This window comes from Fukomys damarensis, unplaced genomic scaffold (genome assembly GCF_012274545.1).
Source record: "Fukomys damarensis isolate Sample0158 unplaced genomic scaffold, DMR_v1.0_HiC HiC_scaffold_36, whole genome shotgun sequence".
NCBI classification, from domain to species: Eukaryota; Metazoa; Chordata; class Mammalia; order Rodentia; family Bathyergidae; genus Fukomys; species Fukomys damarensis.
In genome coordinates, this window is record NW_022900948.1 from 36,952,538 (window position 1) to 36,970,001 (window position 17,464).

Below are 17,464 nucleotides of genomic sequence, written 5' to 3' on the forward strand. Positions count from 1 at the left end.
TGGCTCTGAGAAAGCAATGACTGCAGTTCTGTTATCCATGGAAGCAAATCCTGGGGTCTTCTCAGAGTAGGATGAGAGTCAGTGGGGATTCTACTACTTCTTAGCTGTGTGACCTTGGGCTATTTATTCCTCTTCTGAGCCTCAGTTTGCAGTGGGCAGATGAATGTTCCAGTCTGAAATGATAACTGGGGGAGAGCCCTGTGCTGGCTGGCTGTCACTGAGTTGTTGGAAGGCTGCTGGTCCGCAGGCCAGAATTCCATTTCCACAGTCCTGTGTCCTTCCTGCACCTGCTCTCTGGGCCTCACTCCCGCCTCAAGCAATGCTGTTTTCCGACCCACAGAAAGGAGGCGTGGCGTCAGGATTCAAGCATGTGGTTCCCAATGAGGTGGTGGTGCAGAGACTCTTCCAGGTCAAAGGGCGGCGTACGGTCCGTGCCACCGAGGTGCCTGTGTCCTGGGACAGCTTCAACAATGGGGACTGCTTCATCCTGGACCTGGGCAGTGTGAGTTCTACCCACCTTTCCCAGGAGCCACTGGGGTGCTCCTGGCCTGACCTGATCTGACTCTGGGGAGGTGGACACGCTCAAGAACAGAGGCATAGACATGAGCAGGGCAGATCCAGGGAGCAGCAGGCCCCTGTGCACTGTGGGTAAGTTAGAGACCCACATGCAGATGGTGTCACCTGCATAGACCCCACTGTGTACTCTCAAGCATGTTGGGCTGATGTACACACAGGTGCAGTGCGCATCGTTTACATGGTAAAATTGCACTGTGGTTGGCAGTTAGGCCCCCCGACACCTTTTATTTTATTCATACGCAAGTCTTGTGTACTTTTTTATATGCACATGTCTTACGTCCAGGCAGGCCTGGGCTAACACCATAGGCTCTTGCCCACCCCACAGGTACATGCGCACACCAATGAGTGCACACACATGCACACTGCAGACTTGGGCTCGCAGGTGCCTGTCGCCCATGTGGGTGCACAGGTATGTGTGTGAATGCACTTACCCAGGACGACCTTGGAGACAGTGGATGCTGTTTAGCCCCTTGCCTCCCAGCCCACAGAAGTGAAAACTCAGAAGGGTCATAGCCATTCTCACACCCAGAACTCACACTCACGTAGCCCCGTGGTATACTGTCACACGTGGCTGGAGTGAAAGGCTTCTATTAAAATGTGGTAGGCAGGGGCCAGGGATTTGGCTCAGAGATTCCACTGCCTGCCTTGCAAGTACAAGGGCCTGAGTTCATTCCCTGGTACCACACACACACACACACACACACACACACACACACACATAAATAAAATGCAGTAGGCACATGGCAAGGTTCGTGAGTCTACAGTTCTGTGGATCTCAGAAAGTGAACCCATGCACGGGGCACCAGATCAAAAAACTTCACCAGCCTCAGACGGCCCCTGTTGTCTCTTCTAGTCTGGCATTCTCTCAACAGCCTAGCTTAGCTTTGCCTGCTTCTGAACTTTATTTGCATAAAACTCTACTCTTTTACATCCAGATTTTTTTTTTTTCAGCATTGAATTTCTAAGATTCACCCATGTTGTCGATTTAAGGGCTGTGGAAGATTCACTCGAATGGGTGTCCCATAGCTTGTTTATCCTTTGTGCTGTTGATGGGCACTCGGGGTGGTTTCAGAACTTCCTTGCGCAGGTCTTTGGGTAGACACAGGGCTATGGTTTGTCAGGCGCATTCCCAGGATCTGGATTATACTCATCCGGTATAAGTGAGCATGGCAAGTGGTTTTCTGAAGTGGTGGGGCTGATTTATATTCTCATCAGCTTTCTAACAGGCTTTTGGAAAAATGCACCCACTCTCATGGGAAGACATGAATCCCTCTTACTGTCCCAACACCTCCCAAAGGCCCCAACTCCCCAAACCACCCACGCTGCAGAGGGGTTTCAGAGGGCACCAGCCATGTACAAACGTCTCTGTGCTTAGTCTGGGCGTGGTTGTACCTGTGAGAAAAGCACATCCCCAGACCTGTACTCATGTGGCCTGGCATGCATGGATCACACCCACTGTACCTAGGCCACACACGTGTGCGCTCTGCCATCCCTCACGCAGGCAGGCACAGAGCACAGCGAGCTGGTACATGCCCTGCAGCCCATCTCCTGGCCGTGTCCTGCGGGAAGCTGGGGCACTGACCTCCCGGCATCTCCATCTTGCAGAACATCTACCAGTGGTGTGGGTCCAACAGCAACCGATTTGAGAGACTTAAGGCCACACAGGTGTCCAAGGGCATCCGGGACAACGAGAGGAGTGGCCGAGCCAAGGTGGTAGTGTCTGATGAGGGTTCCGAGCCTGAGCCAATGCTCCAGGTAAGGGCGGGTTGGCAGGGGTGGGCTGCTCCTGACTTCCTTCATCCACTGTTTCCTGGAGGAGGAAGCAGTGAGTCCTGCGCCCCCTTCTGGTCAGTTCGCTAGTAATCCCACCAGGCCCTGTGTCCTTCTGGGAGTGGGGAAGATCAGCTTCCTTGGCAGGGGGAGAGAGACCTCCACCCCCACCCTGAGAGCTGAGTCGGGGTCCCGGGACGCACTGGAGTATGGATAGACCCACCTGCTCCAGTGAGGAGGGCAAGACCTCCGAAGGACAGGGGAGCAGAGGAGACTCAGTCCCCAATTTCCTCCGCCCACCATCAGCCCTAAAAGTTTAAGGCCCATTTAATTAATAGTGTGATGGGATTGCCAGCCATTATGCCTTGGGGATGTATTAATAAGACAGGAGTCACGAGGGAAAGGAGACCAGGGACATCGGTTTCTAGTTTTGGAAAGAGCAAAGAGGTGATTATTTTGGAGAAGAGTAGCCAGGACATCTGCCGTGGCTTGGGAGTGACTGTGGCTGGCTGTTGAGGTGGGACAGTCCCAGAACAGATGCATGAACATGGGCTCTAAAGTCACAGGGACCGAGATTCCAGTTCTGACTTAGCTGCCTAGTAGCTGTGTGGATGAGAGACCACACATGTCTGGACCTCAGTTTCCCCATCTGAGAGTGCTATCCCTGCACCTCCTGCTGTGGGTGCAAGGACGAAGGAAGCTGTGGAAGGTGTCCAGGAGAAAGTGGCCGGCCCATCTGGAGGACTGGCCTGAGGCAGGGGACAGGGAGGGAAGGACTTTCACCAGTGAGGAGGAGCCCCACCTGCAGGAGGCCCGGGAGCAGATGCAGCAGGTCACCGAGGGTGCGGACTCTGCCTGGAGAGCTGCCCTTCCTGGCCTGTGGTCCCTACCTGCAGGGGGCACTCTCGGGAGCCACCCTCAAGGCCATCCATGTCTTCCTGTCCTGCAGGTGCTGGGGCCCAAGCCAGCTCTGCCTGAAGGTACTGAGGACACAGCCAAGGAGGACGCGGAGAACCGCAGGCTGGCCAAGCTCTACAAGGTGAGCCCTGGCTACCCGGGCCCCTGGGTGTGGCCTCAGGACAGGGAGGTGGGAGATCTCACCCTCCTCAGTCCTTCTGCAGCGAGGTCTCGGGCGAGGGGCCTCCTCTTACCCACACCTCAGTGGAGGCTGGTGTGCTGCCCTTGCCTTCCTGCAGGAAGGGTGGGGGGATGTGAGGATGTGGTCAGCCGGCCACGCCTGGGCCTGCTCTTCTGTGGGTGCCTCTCTGCCTCTGTCTGTCTGGTTCTATTTCCTGGTCTGCAAAAAAGAGTCAGCTTTGCAGGGTTTCTGGGAGTCTGCTGAGAATGGGAAAATATTCTAAGAAAGTACTTGGGGAGGTAATCAGAAATGAGGGTGTTTGAGGGGTGCTGGTTGTAGATAATGAGTTCACGGATAACTCCTTTTCCTCTGCCACCTCTTCTCCCCCTTCTCCTTATTCCTCTTACATTTCTCCTCGCCTTTCTCCCCTTCCTCCTCTTCCCTTGTCCCCCCCTCCTTTTTTTCTGCTCCTCTCCCTCTTTCTTCTCTCCCCTCCCCTTCCTGGTCCCGCACTGCTCCTCCCTCTCTGTTTTCCTGTTCCCTGGGCCCTGTGTGTGTATCAGGCAAGTGCTCCTACCACCCAGCCGCATCCGTAGCCCACTCCTTGTGATCTGAAACTTGCCCTTGGCCAGGTGTCCTCCACAGTGACCAGGCGATCGCTCAGACTTTTGAAAGCCTGTTTCCCCAGAGCTTCGTTGGCAGTAGCTACTGTTGGCCTTTTGAACTCTGCTTAGTGTGGTATTTTGTTTTCACATTTAATGACCTTTTTAGGTTGGAACTTTTTAGGTTTCAGACATATTGCAAGTAGTACAGAGAGCTCTGAGAGGCTTCTCCTCGGCCCCTTAGCAGAGCTATGTGCATTTGTCAGAATTGAGCAGTTGATACAGGTTCGATACTATTTGCTAAACTCCAGGCCGTATTCTGTTCTGATTTTCCCAGGCTTTCATTCCAAGTTCCAACCCAGAATCCCCTGTTGCATTTAGCTCCCTTTTAGTTTACTTTTCTTTTTTGTTGTGAATGAGGTTGAACATCTTTTTGGAAAACAATTCCCTTGTCCTGAGCTTCCCAAGATCCTGCATTCCATCCTGCCTTCCCTCTCCATGTGCAGTGCCCGGGGTGCCCCTGAGTGTCGTCCTTCTGCAGGTCACAGGAAAAGCAGCCCCCCTGTGCCTCAAGGCTGGAGGTCAAGGGTTGGCTGGTCACCCGCAGAGCCCTGTCCCCCAAGTGCTGGCTGCACACACTCACAGGCCCGCTCTGTCCCTGTCATGCAGGTCTCCAATGGTGCGGGCAGCATGACCGTCTCCCTTGTGGCCGATGAGAACCCCTTCGCCCAGGGGGCCCTGAGGACAGAGGACTGCTTCATCCTGGACCACGGCAGGGACGGGAAGATCTTTGTCTGGAAAGGTACTGGGTACAGCGCAAAGGCCCCATCCAGCCACCAGTACTGGGGAGGGCAGGGTTTGCTGGACACGCCTGGTACAGAGGAAATCGGGGATCCTGGTGTTGCAATTGACTCACCCTAAGATCTTGTTGAGGGATATAAGAGACTGAAAGGACCACTGGGAAACAGGAGGATTTATTTTAGGTGAACACCAGCTCGATGGACTTAGGTTCGGAGGAAGAGCTGGACAAAGAAAAGTTTTGTTTTTATACATTTAGTCAAATAGGTTGGCCTTTCTAGTGACGTAGCGAGTGAGTTTACATGAAACAGGGTGAGGGCAGACAGTTCTGTAATTTAGCCTTGAAAGAAGACAGAGCCTTGTGAGTCTAGTGAGAATAAAATGACAAACTTTGTTTACAGATCAGGTACACTTTTATCCGTGCCAGAACAAGGAGTTACAGCTATAGCTGGGAAACACTTGTGTTTCTTCAATTCCTTCTCCAATCTTGGGCACTTTACTTACTCTGTCTGGGCCCCAGATTCCTTTATTTTGGCTAAAATTGTTGTCTCCCAAACAGCAGCTTGGCCGATGTTAAAGTTTGTTATTGTTGGACTTTAAGGCTGGGCACGGTGGCCCATGACTGTAACCCCAGCCCTCTGTGAGCCTGAAGCGGGAAGATCATTTATCTAGGCCAGCCTAGATAAACTTGCAAAAATCTATCTCAAGATTTAAAAATCTCAGAGGGCTGGGAATGTAGCCCAGTGTACACCAGGGCCTCTCTAGAAGGCAATCTGGTCTGTTTGGGAATTGTCATGCTAGAAGTCCATGGAACTCTGGAATGTTTGCAGGAATCTCTCGGAAAGCATCGGCCCAGGTGTTTCTGAGAGGCCTGCAGGAGTTCTGAGGGGACCCCTCCTGTCTTCCCCGCATGCTCTGAGCTTAGACCTGGGGACAGAGGGAGGGAGGCCGCGGGTGGACAGAGAGGGACAGTGAGTGCTGACCTGTGGCTCTGTTGGGATTGCTCTGGGCTCCCGGGGCCTGGGCTCGCCGACCTGGCTCTTGGCTCTGGCCATGGGAAATCTGGGTATTCGCTGGCCAGGAGCCCTGGTACGGGAAAGGCCTCTGGGCTGGGACAGAATCCAGCCAGTGCAGTGTGGGGGTGCAGTGCCCTCCCAGTGGAGGGAGGCTAGAGTGTGAATCTGCCTTGGCCGGGTAATGGAACCTCTCTGAGACCCTCGTTTCCTTGTATGCAAAGGGGAACAAGAAAATAATGATCTTTATTAGTAAGGCTGTTGTGTGGATTAATGAAATAATCTATGCATAGTCCTGAGCACAAAACACATGCTCATAAGTAGACAGAAACGGTGGCTGTGGTTACCGTCACGGGCCAGGACCCAGGTGAGGACCCCAGAAACCCTCCACTCTTAGTGAAGAAGCAGCTGTTCTCTGGCCTTGGTGGTCCACAGCCTCAGAAGTGTAGGGGGTGGCTTGGCTTCCCTTTTCCTGGACCACTGGGTTGCCGGGTGCAGCAGCCTCCAGCCCCGACCCCCCATGGCTTCTCCACCTGCCCACAGGCAAGCAGGCCAACACGGAGGAGCGGAAGGCTGCCCTGAAAACAGCTTCTGACTTCATCTCCAAGATGAACTATCCCAAGCAGACCCAGGTGAGTCTGGGAAGCCAAGGAGGATGGGGAGCGGGTCAGGTTTGGGGGTGCGTGGACCAGGCAACACTGGGGACAGCTGCCCAGTCCCCTCTGCCTTCCTCCGCCAGGTTTCAGTCCTTCCAGAGGGCGGCGAGACCCCACTCTTCAAGCAGTTCTTTAAGAACTGGCGGGACCCGGACCAGACCGACGGCCCGGGCCTGGCCTACCTCTCCAGCCACATCGCCAATGTGGAGCGCGTACCGTTTGACGCCGCCACGCTGCACACCTCCACCGCCATGGCTGCCCAGCACGGCATGGATGACGACGGCACTGGCCAGAAACAGGTATCCCAGGAGTGAGGGGCCCAGCCTGGAATACGCGGGGTCCTCCTTCCTGCCCTTGGCCGCTGTTTCCGCTCCCCTGAGGATGTTTCTCTCTGAGCTTTCCACCGCAGTTTTGGAAGATGAGACGCTTGTGTTATTTTTTCTAACCAGTGTATAACCTGGGCCTCTACCGTGTGCTGGGCCCCGGGTCGCGTGTCTCACACCCCACACCCACCCCTAGGAGTGCCTGGTCTGGGAGGGGAGGGGACCACGCATCTCCGGACCGGACTCGCAGGGTGCTGTCCCCGGTGGCTGGTACATCCTCAGGGAGGGGCTGGGGACGCTAGCTCTAGAGGCATAGCCACACTTTTTCACCCGTTAAAGGGATTCCATCCTTCTTGTCGCCTTCAAGAAATGTACAAGGGGGGAAGTGGGTTGTAGGGTTCTGTTTTCCCGGATGTGGAGCACGCGGCGTCCCTGCTGCACCACCAGGTGGCGCTGCGTGGCCTCCTTGGGGCGGGGCCCTTGGAAAGTCTCACAGCCAGCAGGGGTCACTCCAAGGCTGCCTAGAGATGGTCTTGTCTCTAGAAGTGACCCATAAAGTCTAGGCGATTTAATAACTACGCAGACAAGGGCCACATTAATGATACACTAATAATTATATTAGTAAGAGTGGCTACCACCTGCAGAGCTATCATCTGCTTCTGGCTACAATGGGAGCTTTTGTGAATAAATGTGTTTGAGTCTCACAATGCTTCCAAGTAGGTTTTATTATTTTGCCCATTTTTCGGAAGAAAAAACTGTTTGCCCCAGGTTATACAGCCAGGCAGCAGGGCTCTTTCTACACAGCCCTATCCTGGAGGTTTTCATTGCACCCTCCAAGGTCCAAGCTCCCATGACCTCTAAGGGCAGGAGGAGTCTGATTTTCGACCTGGGCTCTTAGTGCTCATGGGCTATGGAAGGCGCTGCCATGAAGGTCCCTTCCAGGAGGACGTTCAGGGTGGGACAGAGAACGGTGTCAGGATGCACAGCAGGAAACCTGGGCTTGCGTCCCAGCCCTGCCTCTTGTGGCTGTGTGATTTGTGCCAATTATTTAACTTGGGCCCGAGTGGAGTCACCTAGAAAAGCTCGCCGGAGGTGGGGTGGGGGTCCTGCAGGGTGTCTGACCCCAGCTTTGCTCTGGCAGATCTGGAGAATTGAAGGCTCCAACAAGGTGCCTGTGGATCCTGCCACGTATGGGCAGTTCTACGGAGGTGACAGCTACATCATTCTGTACAACTATCGTCATGGCGGCCGCCAGGGCCAGATCATCTACAACTGGTGAGCAGTGGTGCCACCTGCTGTGTGGGGGGCTTGGTGGGCACTGGCTGGGCCCGAGCAAGGCGGCAAGGGCCCAGGCTGAGGAGGACTGAGGAGGACTTGGGTGCGGGTTGAGGAGGGACAGCTACACCTTGCTGAGAACGCTTCTTGTCAGGCAATATCACTTGTCTTAGTTCTCCAAACCTACTCTTACCAAAATATGACCAGCTTATTGTAGGAGATGTGGTCGACAGGGAGAGATCAACCAACCAAGCAAACATTCCCAAGTCCATTTGGAGTACTGTGCACCTTATCCTTCCACATAGGTTTTGAAACTAAAAAATTATTTCTCTCTACCCCATAAATATGTACAGTTGTTATACAACTTATTTATTTGTTATACAAGTCAATTAAAACTTTATTTAAACAATTCTTTCAGAACAGGAGATACATTCACATTACTATTTCCACTCTGTACCTCTCCTACCCTATCCTCCAAACCCCATCCCTTCACAAGTCACCACTTTGGATGATTTCTTGTGTGTCTTTCCAGTAATTCTTTGTGCAAATATGACTCATATTCCTAATACTCTGCGTTCCTTATGCGGATGACAGAGCAGGCTGTGTACATTGTCTCGCACCCTGCTTTTTGGACCGAGTTCTTCCTGGAGACCTTTCTGTGTCATTACTTACAGAGCTTCCTTATTTATTTATTTTTTTTACAGCTTTGTAAATTATCTAATACTCTGCGTTCCTTATGCGGATGACAGAGCAGGCTGTGTACATTGTCTCGCACCTTGCTTTTTGGACCGAGTTCTTCCTGGAGACCCTTTCTGTGTCATTACTTACAGAGCTTCCTTATTTATTTATTTTTTTTACAGCTTTGTAAATTTCCTTTGGGTGATTTATTTAACAGATTTCCTGTTGATGCTTGGCATTGCAGAGATGAGTAACTTTAAACAAACACCATACTGAATGTGTAGAGAACTCCCTCTGGGCACAGTTCCCAGATGTGCGAGTCTTAGAAAGTCCTGATACCTGTCATTTTGATAGGTAGCCCCCAATTTCCTTTTATAGTACGCATGGTATTTTTGCATCCCCCCAACAACCTGCAAGAGCCTGTTTCCGTATAGCCACACAGTGCACTGTTTTAGTGTTGTCAACCTGATAGTTGAAAAAATGACATCTCATTGTACTTTTTTGTTTGTTTGTTTGAGACAGGGTCTCGCTATGTAGTTGAGACTGACCTGGAGCTCACTGTGTATCCCAGGCTGGTCTCGAACTCACAGCGATTCTCCTGCCTCAGCCTCCCTAGGGCTGGGATTACAGGCATGTGCCACCATGCCCAGCTCACTACTTTAAATTTACATTTCAGGCTGGGAATGGCTCAGCGGTAGCATACTGGACTAGCAGGTTTAAGGCCCTGGGTTTGATTCTCAAAGCTCCAGTTTTTCTCCTACTGTACAGTCTCAGACTTTTTGCTTGATTATTGACTGCTGCATTTCTTCTTCCTTGAGTTTTTAATTTCTAAATAGTGTTAGACTTGCCAAGAGGTTGTGAAAATAGGCCAGACAGTTCTTGTATACCTATTTCACAGTTTCCTCTGTGTTCACATCTTACATAACCACCAGTCAGGAACCTACCATGTACAGACATAGTGGTCTTTGGGCTTCCCCTGAATTTCACTCCTTTTCTCACTTTGTCCATTTTTGGTCCAGGACCTAACCTAGCACCCAACGACATAGCTTCAAGTCTTCACGCCTTCTTGGTCTCCCAAATCTGTGACAGTTTCTTAGTCTTTCCTTTTGTGACCTTGGCACTTTCAAAGAGCACTGGTCCTTTGCCTTGCAGAATGAATCTCACCTTGACAATCTCACCCTTTTAGAAGCAGCTTAACAATTTAAAGTTAGATAAAATAGAATGTACGTGCACATGGTACAAAATTCTTGAGAAAAGTTTTAAAAATTAGCTATGGCAACACACTAACTTGTGAGGTTTTGTTTGCTCATCTAGATAATGTATGTTGGTCGTGGGACATTGAGCCCGGACATGGAGAGACAGGGTAGAAAGCCCAGCTCCCCTGGCTGTCCCTTGTCAGGCAGTCACCACTGACCTCTGGTATCTGCACAGGCCTCTCTGCCCTCGTCCACCTGAGGCTGAACCTGCTCATGTCTTTTCCTGAGAACGGGTTCATATATCAGTTGCTGGCCTCTGAACTGCTTTTCCACACAAAAGCACTGCCCAGCCACTTTCCTGCATCTTGGATTTGAATCCTGGCCTCCTCCGCTGTAGCTGTGCAGCGCGGATGACCCAGCCTGTCCTCTCCAGGGCACCCTTAGGATAAGGAACCCGCTCATCGCCCCCAGATCTCTGGAACCAGACAGGGTTCTAAGCCGAGGGAGGGCAGCGCTGGTTTGGTTCCTAACTGGTCTCTCTTCCGTCTGTAGCGAGGCAGCAAGTGGGTTTCTTGCATAGTCTCAGGCTCTGTTCAAACCCCTGTGCTGAGCCTCACTTCCCCTTCCAGGCAGGGGGCCCAGTCTACCCAGGATGAGGTTGCTGCCTCAGCCATCCTGACCGCCAAGCTGGATGAAGAGCTAGGTGGGGGTCCCGTCCAGGTGAGCCACCCACCGCCCCTCCAGGCTGCAGCTGGGCCGTGTCCATCCGTACTGTCTCACTGTCCCATCCACGCAGCAGATAATCACGCAGGGCCTCCTTGCCGCCACAAGCACCCAGACCCTGCCTGTGCCCTGATGGGCTTCACAGTCCGGAGATGGACACACGTGCAGCAAACCTGTACACAGCAGCGTGGGCCACACACAATGACACAGGCAGTGTGAAAGGAAGACACACTGTGGGAGAGGGCAGCCAGGAGGGTTGTGTGGCTGAGCAGCTGAGAGGACGGATGTGGAGCCAGCCTGCTTGGCTTCGAAACCTAACTTTACCCCGGGCAGCCTTGGCTAAGTCATTTGGCCTCTGCTCCTCTGTGTTCTGAAGATGGGGATCACCGTGCCCACCTGGCGGAGTGCCGCGTTTAGGAAGGAGAATTAACATTGGTAAAACATCCAGAGCCGTGCTTGGCTCAGAGGGATTCTCCTGTGTGCATTGGTGTTAAGTGTCAGGATATAAATCTCAGCTATTATCTAATTAGCTGAGAGAAGCCCACCTCCTGCCCACGGGAAAGGACTCCACCACTAGGGCCTAAGAATGAGTAGGAGGCGGCCAGGCAAAGGTGAAAGAAAGCGCATTCCAAATGGAGGCATATTGGGTATTAAAGCGAGAGGAAGGTGCCATCATCGAGGCTGGAGAGTGACTTGAAGGGGCCTCCGTGAAGGATGTGGTCCTCCATCTAGAGAACGCAAGTTGCTGAGTGGTGACCTGGACTGAAGGGATTTCTGCTTGCTGGAGCCGTGTGGGGCAGCAGAGCCAGGCCACAGGGAAACGTGGGGAAGCAGACAGGGATTCTGTTGCCTGCATCCTGCCCTTGGCAGGGCTTGGTGCCCTGATGACCAGTGACAGTCCGGCTGCTGGGTGCCGAGGGAGAAGCTGCTGTTGTAGCTCACAGTAGCCTGGGCAGGAGCACTCAGCCCCATTTCCCAGAGGAGGGACCCGAGAGGTTGAGGACCGCGCCCAAGTACTCACCATCGGTGGGGGCTGCGTAGGGTGGGAGCTGGGCCCCAGCCGTGGCTGGTCGTGGCAGGCGGTACCCTGACTGGCTTGTGGGGTCAGCGTCTGGATGTGGGGTGCTGGGTCCCCAGATGTGAGCTGCATTCTGGGCGCGCATCCTGTCTTCTGTCCCCTCCCTCTTGGCTCCTGCCTGAGCAGAGAGGCCCAGGCTGGCTGCAGGAGGCTCCGTTCACACCACTTCCGTGCCTTGAGGGGGCAATGTCACTGTTTGGAAGACTCTTCGGGCTCCCAAGCTTCCGGCTTCCGTTTAAGGGAATATTTGCACACAGGGCTCCCAGGCTCTGGTCCCCGTGTGGGGTCAGCAGGGCGAGTCCTCGGGGGGCGGAGGGGAATGAGCAGGGAGCAGCGCCCAGGGGACCCTGGGCCTTCCTGGAAGCCGGGTTTCCCTGCCAGTGCCTGGGATGCTCCAGGTCACTCGCAGACACGATGTGGTGGCCTGGGCTGGGGGACAGGCCCAGAGCCACACAGAGAAACCCACCACCCCTCTCCTGACTCATCCCTGTCTCCTCCCAGAGCCGAGTGGTCCAAGGCAAGGAGCCCGCCCACCTCATGAGCCTGTTTGGCGGGAAGCCCATGATCATCTACAAGGGGGGCACCTCCCGTGAGGGCGGCCAGACGGCCCCTGCCCCCACCCGCCTCTTCCAGGTCCGGGCCAGCAGCTCTGGAGCCACCCGGGCCGTTGAGGTAACACACGGGGCCTGGAGATCAGGGCTGATGCCCCCCCCTGAAACCAGGCAGAGCTGCCCAGGAGTAGGGGGTGGCACTAGGTGAGGGGCTCAGAAGCCGCATCTCGTGCCTTTCTGTCCTGGACTTGTGGCTGCCTCAGGAACGTGCAGTGTCCCTTACACACCCTGTGTAACGGGTAGCTTACTTCCATGTGGCCCCTTCTGTGTAGTTCCATTCTAGGGGGCCACTGCCCCTTTCGAGGTGGAACAGAGGCCTGGGCATAGTTCTCCAGGACGGGCCGAGCAGAATCGCTGTCACTTCCTGTTTGGGTGCTCAACTTCTGTGAGTGACGCCCAGAATTCTAGAATCATCTTGGCCCCAGACCCATGGGGTCAGCCAGATCCATCTGTGTCTCAAGTCTGCGTCCTCAGCTCTGATGGGTGTAGTTTTCCAAGTTCCCACCTAGGAGCTGGGTCTGCTGCAGGGTCCCTGGGGCGGTAGGAGTGGCTGGGCCTTTTTGTCTGGCTCCCAACTAACGGCTCACTGCCTTCCCAGATTGTGCCCAAGGCTGGTGCTCTGAACTCCAACGATGCCTTTGTCCTGAAGACCCCCTCGGCCGCCTACCTGTGGATGGGCACAGGAGCCAGCGCTGCAGAGAAGGCAGGCGCCCAGGAGCTGCTGCGGGTGCTGAAGGCCCAGCCAGTGCAGGTGGTTGAAGGCAGCGAGCCAGGTGGGCACCAGGCAGGGTCTGTGCTGTTGGGGCCAGGCCGCCAGCCTCCCCCGTCTGCCTGCCCCAGGGCTCCATCTCCTTACCGTGCCCTGGGCCTTTGTGTGTGCTAAGTGGCCCGAGGAAGGTGGTCTCAGGTTCTGGGGAGGGTGCTGGGGGAGCGGTCACTTGCCAGGACCTAACCTTGAGGGACCATAGCAGGCGTGATGACGGCATTGGAGGGGCGGTTGTCTGTCCTCATCTTTAGAATCTGCTTGGCCGCAAACGCCACCATCCTGCCCTCTTCTTTCCTGCTGGTGCTTCTTGCCTACTCCTTCCTGCTTGGTGTAGGAATTTGGGGAAGCCAGGGGTTCTGCAGTAGCTGTGCTTGGTAGAAACTTCCGTGAGAGCAGACGTGTTCTAGATTTACCAGCTGCAAGTTGATGGCACCAAGCCCTTGAAATGTGACTGGCGGGAATGAGAGCCCAATATTTAGTCATGTTCAAATTTAAATGGCTACCTGTGGACAGAACAGGTAGAGGAGGTACAGGGGAAAGAATGTGAAGATTGGAGTCAGAAAAGATTTGTATACTAACTGTGTGACTTTGAGTGATTTGCTTAACCTCTCTGAGCCTCGGATACTTCATTTGTTGGGTGGGGATAATTATACCCATCCTGCAGGGCTGTTATCCTGGCTTTCTGTCTTCTGCCCAAGTCTACCCTGTCTGGGCCTCCCTTTTGTCATCTTCAAATTCCCTCAAGCCCCTTCCCTCTCGATCTCCTGGAATGTTAAACTGGAGGTGGGGATGACAAACAGTTGGTTTGCCCAGGGGCCTAGTGAGATGTCCTAGGGCATTGGGGTGGCATCCCTCGGCAACTGGCGTGACCTCCCCTAACAGACAGCTTCTGGGAGGCCCTGGGCGGGAAAGCCACCTACCGCACATCCCCACGGCTGAAGGACAAGAAGATGGACGCCCACCCTCCTCGCCTCTTCGCCTGCTCCAACAAGATTGGACGTTTTGTGGTGAGTCCGCACCGAGGACACATATCTGCTTTGGAGAGCCTGTTCTGGGGACCCCTGAGCAGCAGGGATGGGAGGGACTGTCTGGGGACACAGCCTGGAGGAAAGAACCAGTGCAGCCAGGACCAGCTCTGTGCCTCCGTCCTGGGCTGCAGATGCTCTCCCTTTAACTCCTGTGACCCCCGCCCAGATCGAAGAGGTTCCCGGTGAGCTCATGCAGGAAGACCTGGCTACTGATGACGTCATGCTCCTGGACACCTGGGACCAGGTGAGTGAAAGGGTGAGGGTGAAGGCCAGAGGGGTGGGAGACTGGCGGCTCGGGGCTGGAAGAAGAAGTACCAGGTGTTGCCAGAAAAGTTCCTGAGCTGCCACCACCAGTCACTTCCCTCTCTGAGCCTCCATTTGCTCAGCTCTGAAATAGAAGTAATGGTCCCCACCAGCCAGGTCCCTGGGCACAGTTCCCTTGGAAACTGCAAAGCAGCACAGAAGCCCATATTAGGTGACCCGAATCAGTCTCCCTAGGTGAAAGGGGAGCTGTGAACTCTTGCTTTCAGTCTGCTGGTAGAGAAAGCTGACTTTAGCAGATTCTCTCACATGTGAGCATCAGCTGCCCCGCATCACGTGGAGTGGGGAAGTGCGCCTCCTGGACTCTCAAAGGGCCAGTTCTCAGGGAGGAAGTGGCCTTCCCCAAGAGTCCTCAGGGTTTCAGAATGGCTTCCCAGGGGGACAACAAGCCTCTCTTCCACCCCATGGCTGTTTCTGGGAATCTCCAGGCCAAAGGTGAGGACCACAATGTTTGCAGCTGGAGCCATTCAGCAGTTGTCATTGAACGATCCACTGGCTGTCCAGTCTGTTTGTCCATCTGTTTGTTCGTTCACTCAGCCAGTATTTGTGCAGCACAGTTGTCTTCCAGGCAGAACGCTGAGTGTTGGGAATCCCAAGAGGAGCCAAACAGACTGGATACCTGTCTAAGAGGGGCTGAAAGGAAGAGCTAGAAAGTCTGGTATTTTATTGTCCGGTGCTATTTTATCAATGGCAAAAGCTCTTGAAAATAGTATTTTAGAGATGCATAAAAGTACAGTGGTACCTCGGTTCACGAACTTAATTCTTTCTATGATTCTCGTCACAGGTGACATAAAATTGAGCCAAATAGATTTTTATGTGTCCCGGAACTTACCATAATGGTAGTAATGGTGGGGAGTTGTGATTCCAAGCTTAGACCCACATTGCCCAAGATATGCAGAGGTGGGCACACAGCAGACTATCTGTGTCTATTTTCTGCACGAGTAAGAATGTTCGGCCACTGACTGGTTGAACAAACAAATGCGGATGAGCTTCGCGAACCTTTAGAGAGGGAGCTCCAGCTTGGTACCTGCGCCACGTGGTTGGCAAGGGTGATGGGTGAAGCAGCCTGGCCTGGGAGATGTGAAGGAGTAAGGAGCTGGAGGCAGATGAGAGCTGACCCTCCAGGGCAGTGCCCCACCTCATGCAGGTAGAGTGAGGTCCAGGCTGACATTTCCACCATCGTTGGTCCCTCGGTTTGTGGAAACCGAGATTGTAGGCCAGCACAGATAGGCGGGTGGGAGAACAAAACATGTTTGAAGGTCGCCGTGTTGTGACAGCTGCCCCTTGTCCCTGCGGTCGTGATCTACGGATGCTGTGAGTCAGTCGAGAGCTCTGTCTGTCCAGCACCCAATACTTTCTCACTCTTCCTCCAGCCGTGAACTTGGTCCTTCATGCACTTTACACTTCCCGTCTCACCCCCAGGTCTTCGTCTGGGTTGGAAAGGATTCTCAAGAAGAGGAAAAGACGGAAGCCTTGACCTCTGGTAAGGACTCAAAGTCTTTGGCTATAGGGCGGGAGGAGCAGTTTCCAGCCCTGTCCCGGAGTTAGCGTCAGTGGGGTGGGGACTTCCTCCTCCATAGTCAGCTCTCTGAAATCCTGCCAGGAGTGATGTTAGTTAGTCCTCCGTGGCTGCCACAAGTATCCGGGACAATCAGCTTATAAAGAGAAAAGGTTCATTTTGGATTAGTGTTGGAGGTTTCAGTCCATGGTCCATTGACTGTTGCATTTGGGCCCATGGTGATGGAGCACATCACATTGGGGAACGCAGAGGGTAGCCCATGGCTAGGAGTTGAAAACAGAGTGGGAGGAATGGGCAGGGTCCTGACAGTCCCCTTCGGGACATACCCCAGTGGCAGAGGCCTCCCAAAAGAGGCCCCATCTCTTAAAGTTTCTACCACCTCCCGGTAGCACCAGCCTGGGAACCAAGGTTTTAACCCATGAGGCCTTTGGGTGACAGAGGCAGGAAGGACCAGATAAGAAACCATATCCACTCTGGGATGCCCAAAGGCTGAACTTGCCAGGGTTTGTTGGAAAGCAGATCCCTGGTGGCTAAACTAAGCTGATTTAGGGCCTGAAAACCTAGAAGATTTTTAAAAATATCTTCCAGTAGCCAGGGGGAAATGGTAAATTCCATGAAATGCTGAGTTTTGTAGGCAGGAAGGTGGGCTGTAGTTCCTGTGTCCCTGCGCAGGGAAGAACCCAGGTAGGTATCTCTGCCTGTAAAGGATGGTGGTCTCTGCTACAGGGACAGGCAATAGAGATAATGGGACCAAAACCCATCATTGGTGCCGGGCGTGGTGGCACACACCTGTAATCCCAGCACTCAGGAGGCTAAGGCAGTAGGATTGCTGTGAGTTGGGACCAGCCTGGGCTACATAGTGAGTTCCAGGTCAGTCCCAACTATGTAGTGAGACCCTGTCTCAAAAAAACCAAAACCAAACCAAAACAAAAACATCATTGGCAATCCCTGTCCTGACCCACCTTCTCCCTGCTGTGGGAGGCACTGAGACTCAGGTTTCCTTCCCTCCGTGTGTGTGCACAGCTAAGCGGTACATTGAGACGGACCCAGCTAATCGGGACAGGCGGACCCCCATCACCGTGGTGAAGCAAGGCTTTGAGCCTCCTTCTTTCGTGGGCTGGTTCCTTGGCTGGGATGACGACTACTGGTCTGTGGACCCCTTGGACAGGGCCCTGGCTGAGCTGGCTGCCTGAGGAAGGGCAAGGCCCGCCATTGCCACCCACCCGTGCCTTGGAGAACTGTCCATCTCCCACAGAGACCTTATGGTGAGCAGGGCAACTCTGGTGCATGAGCGTGTGTGTGTGTGTGTGTGTGTGTGTGTGTGTGTGTGTGTGTGTGTGTGTGTGTGTTATAGTAGCCAAAAACAGCCCTGCCAAAATTCAGGGTCCTTGCAAACTTGTCTCAAATATCTGTGCTTTGGAAATTAAATTTAATAAAAGCTTTTTGAAGTGTG

At 53.7% G+C, this 17,464-nt stretch overlaps 1 protein-coding gene across 3 annotated transcripts in view; it reads left to right on the forward strand.

The window, feature by feature from the left end:
* The window catches only part of Gsn (gelsolin), a 41,301-nt gene extending 23,837 nt beyond the window's left edge, over positions 1–17,464 (forward strand). For all 3 annotated transcript variants that reach the window (XM_010602947.3, XM_010602945.3, XM_010602946.2), the window contains exons 4-17: positions 341–502; positions 2,182–2,331; positions 3,296–3,385; positions 4,696–4,828; positions 6,381–6,469; positions 6,577–6,792; positions 7,958–8,091; positions 10,595–10,685; positions 12,268–12,438; positions 12,976–13,150; positions 14,026–14,150; positions 14,338–14,415; positions 15,915–15,975; positions 17,035–17,464. In XM_010602947.3, the coding sequence (XP_010601249.1) occupies positions 341–502; positions 2,182–2,331; positions 3,296–3,385; positions 4,696–4,828; positions 6,381–6,469; positions 6,577–6,792; positions 7,958–8,091; positions 10,595–10,685; positions 12,268–12,438; positions 12,976–13,150; positions 14,026–14,150; positions 14,338–14,415; positions 15,915–15,975; positions 17,035–17,204 (1,845 nt within the window). In that variant the 3' untranslated portion in view covers positions 17,205–17,464. The remainder of the gene's footprint in view (positions 1–340; positions 503–2,181; positions 2,332–3,295; positions 3,386–4,695; positions 4,829–6,380; positions 6,470–6,576; positions 6,793–7,957; positions 8,092–10,594; positions 10,686–12,267; positions 12,439–12,975; positions 13,151–14,025; positions 14,151–14,337; positions 14,416–15,914; positions 15,976–17,034) is intronic.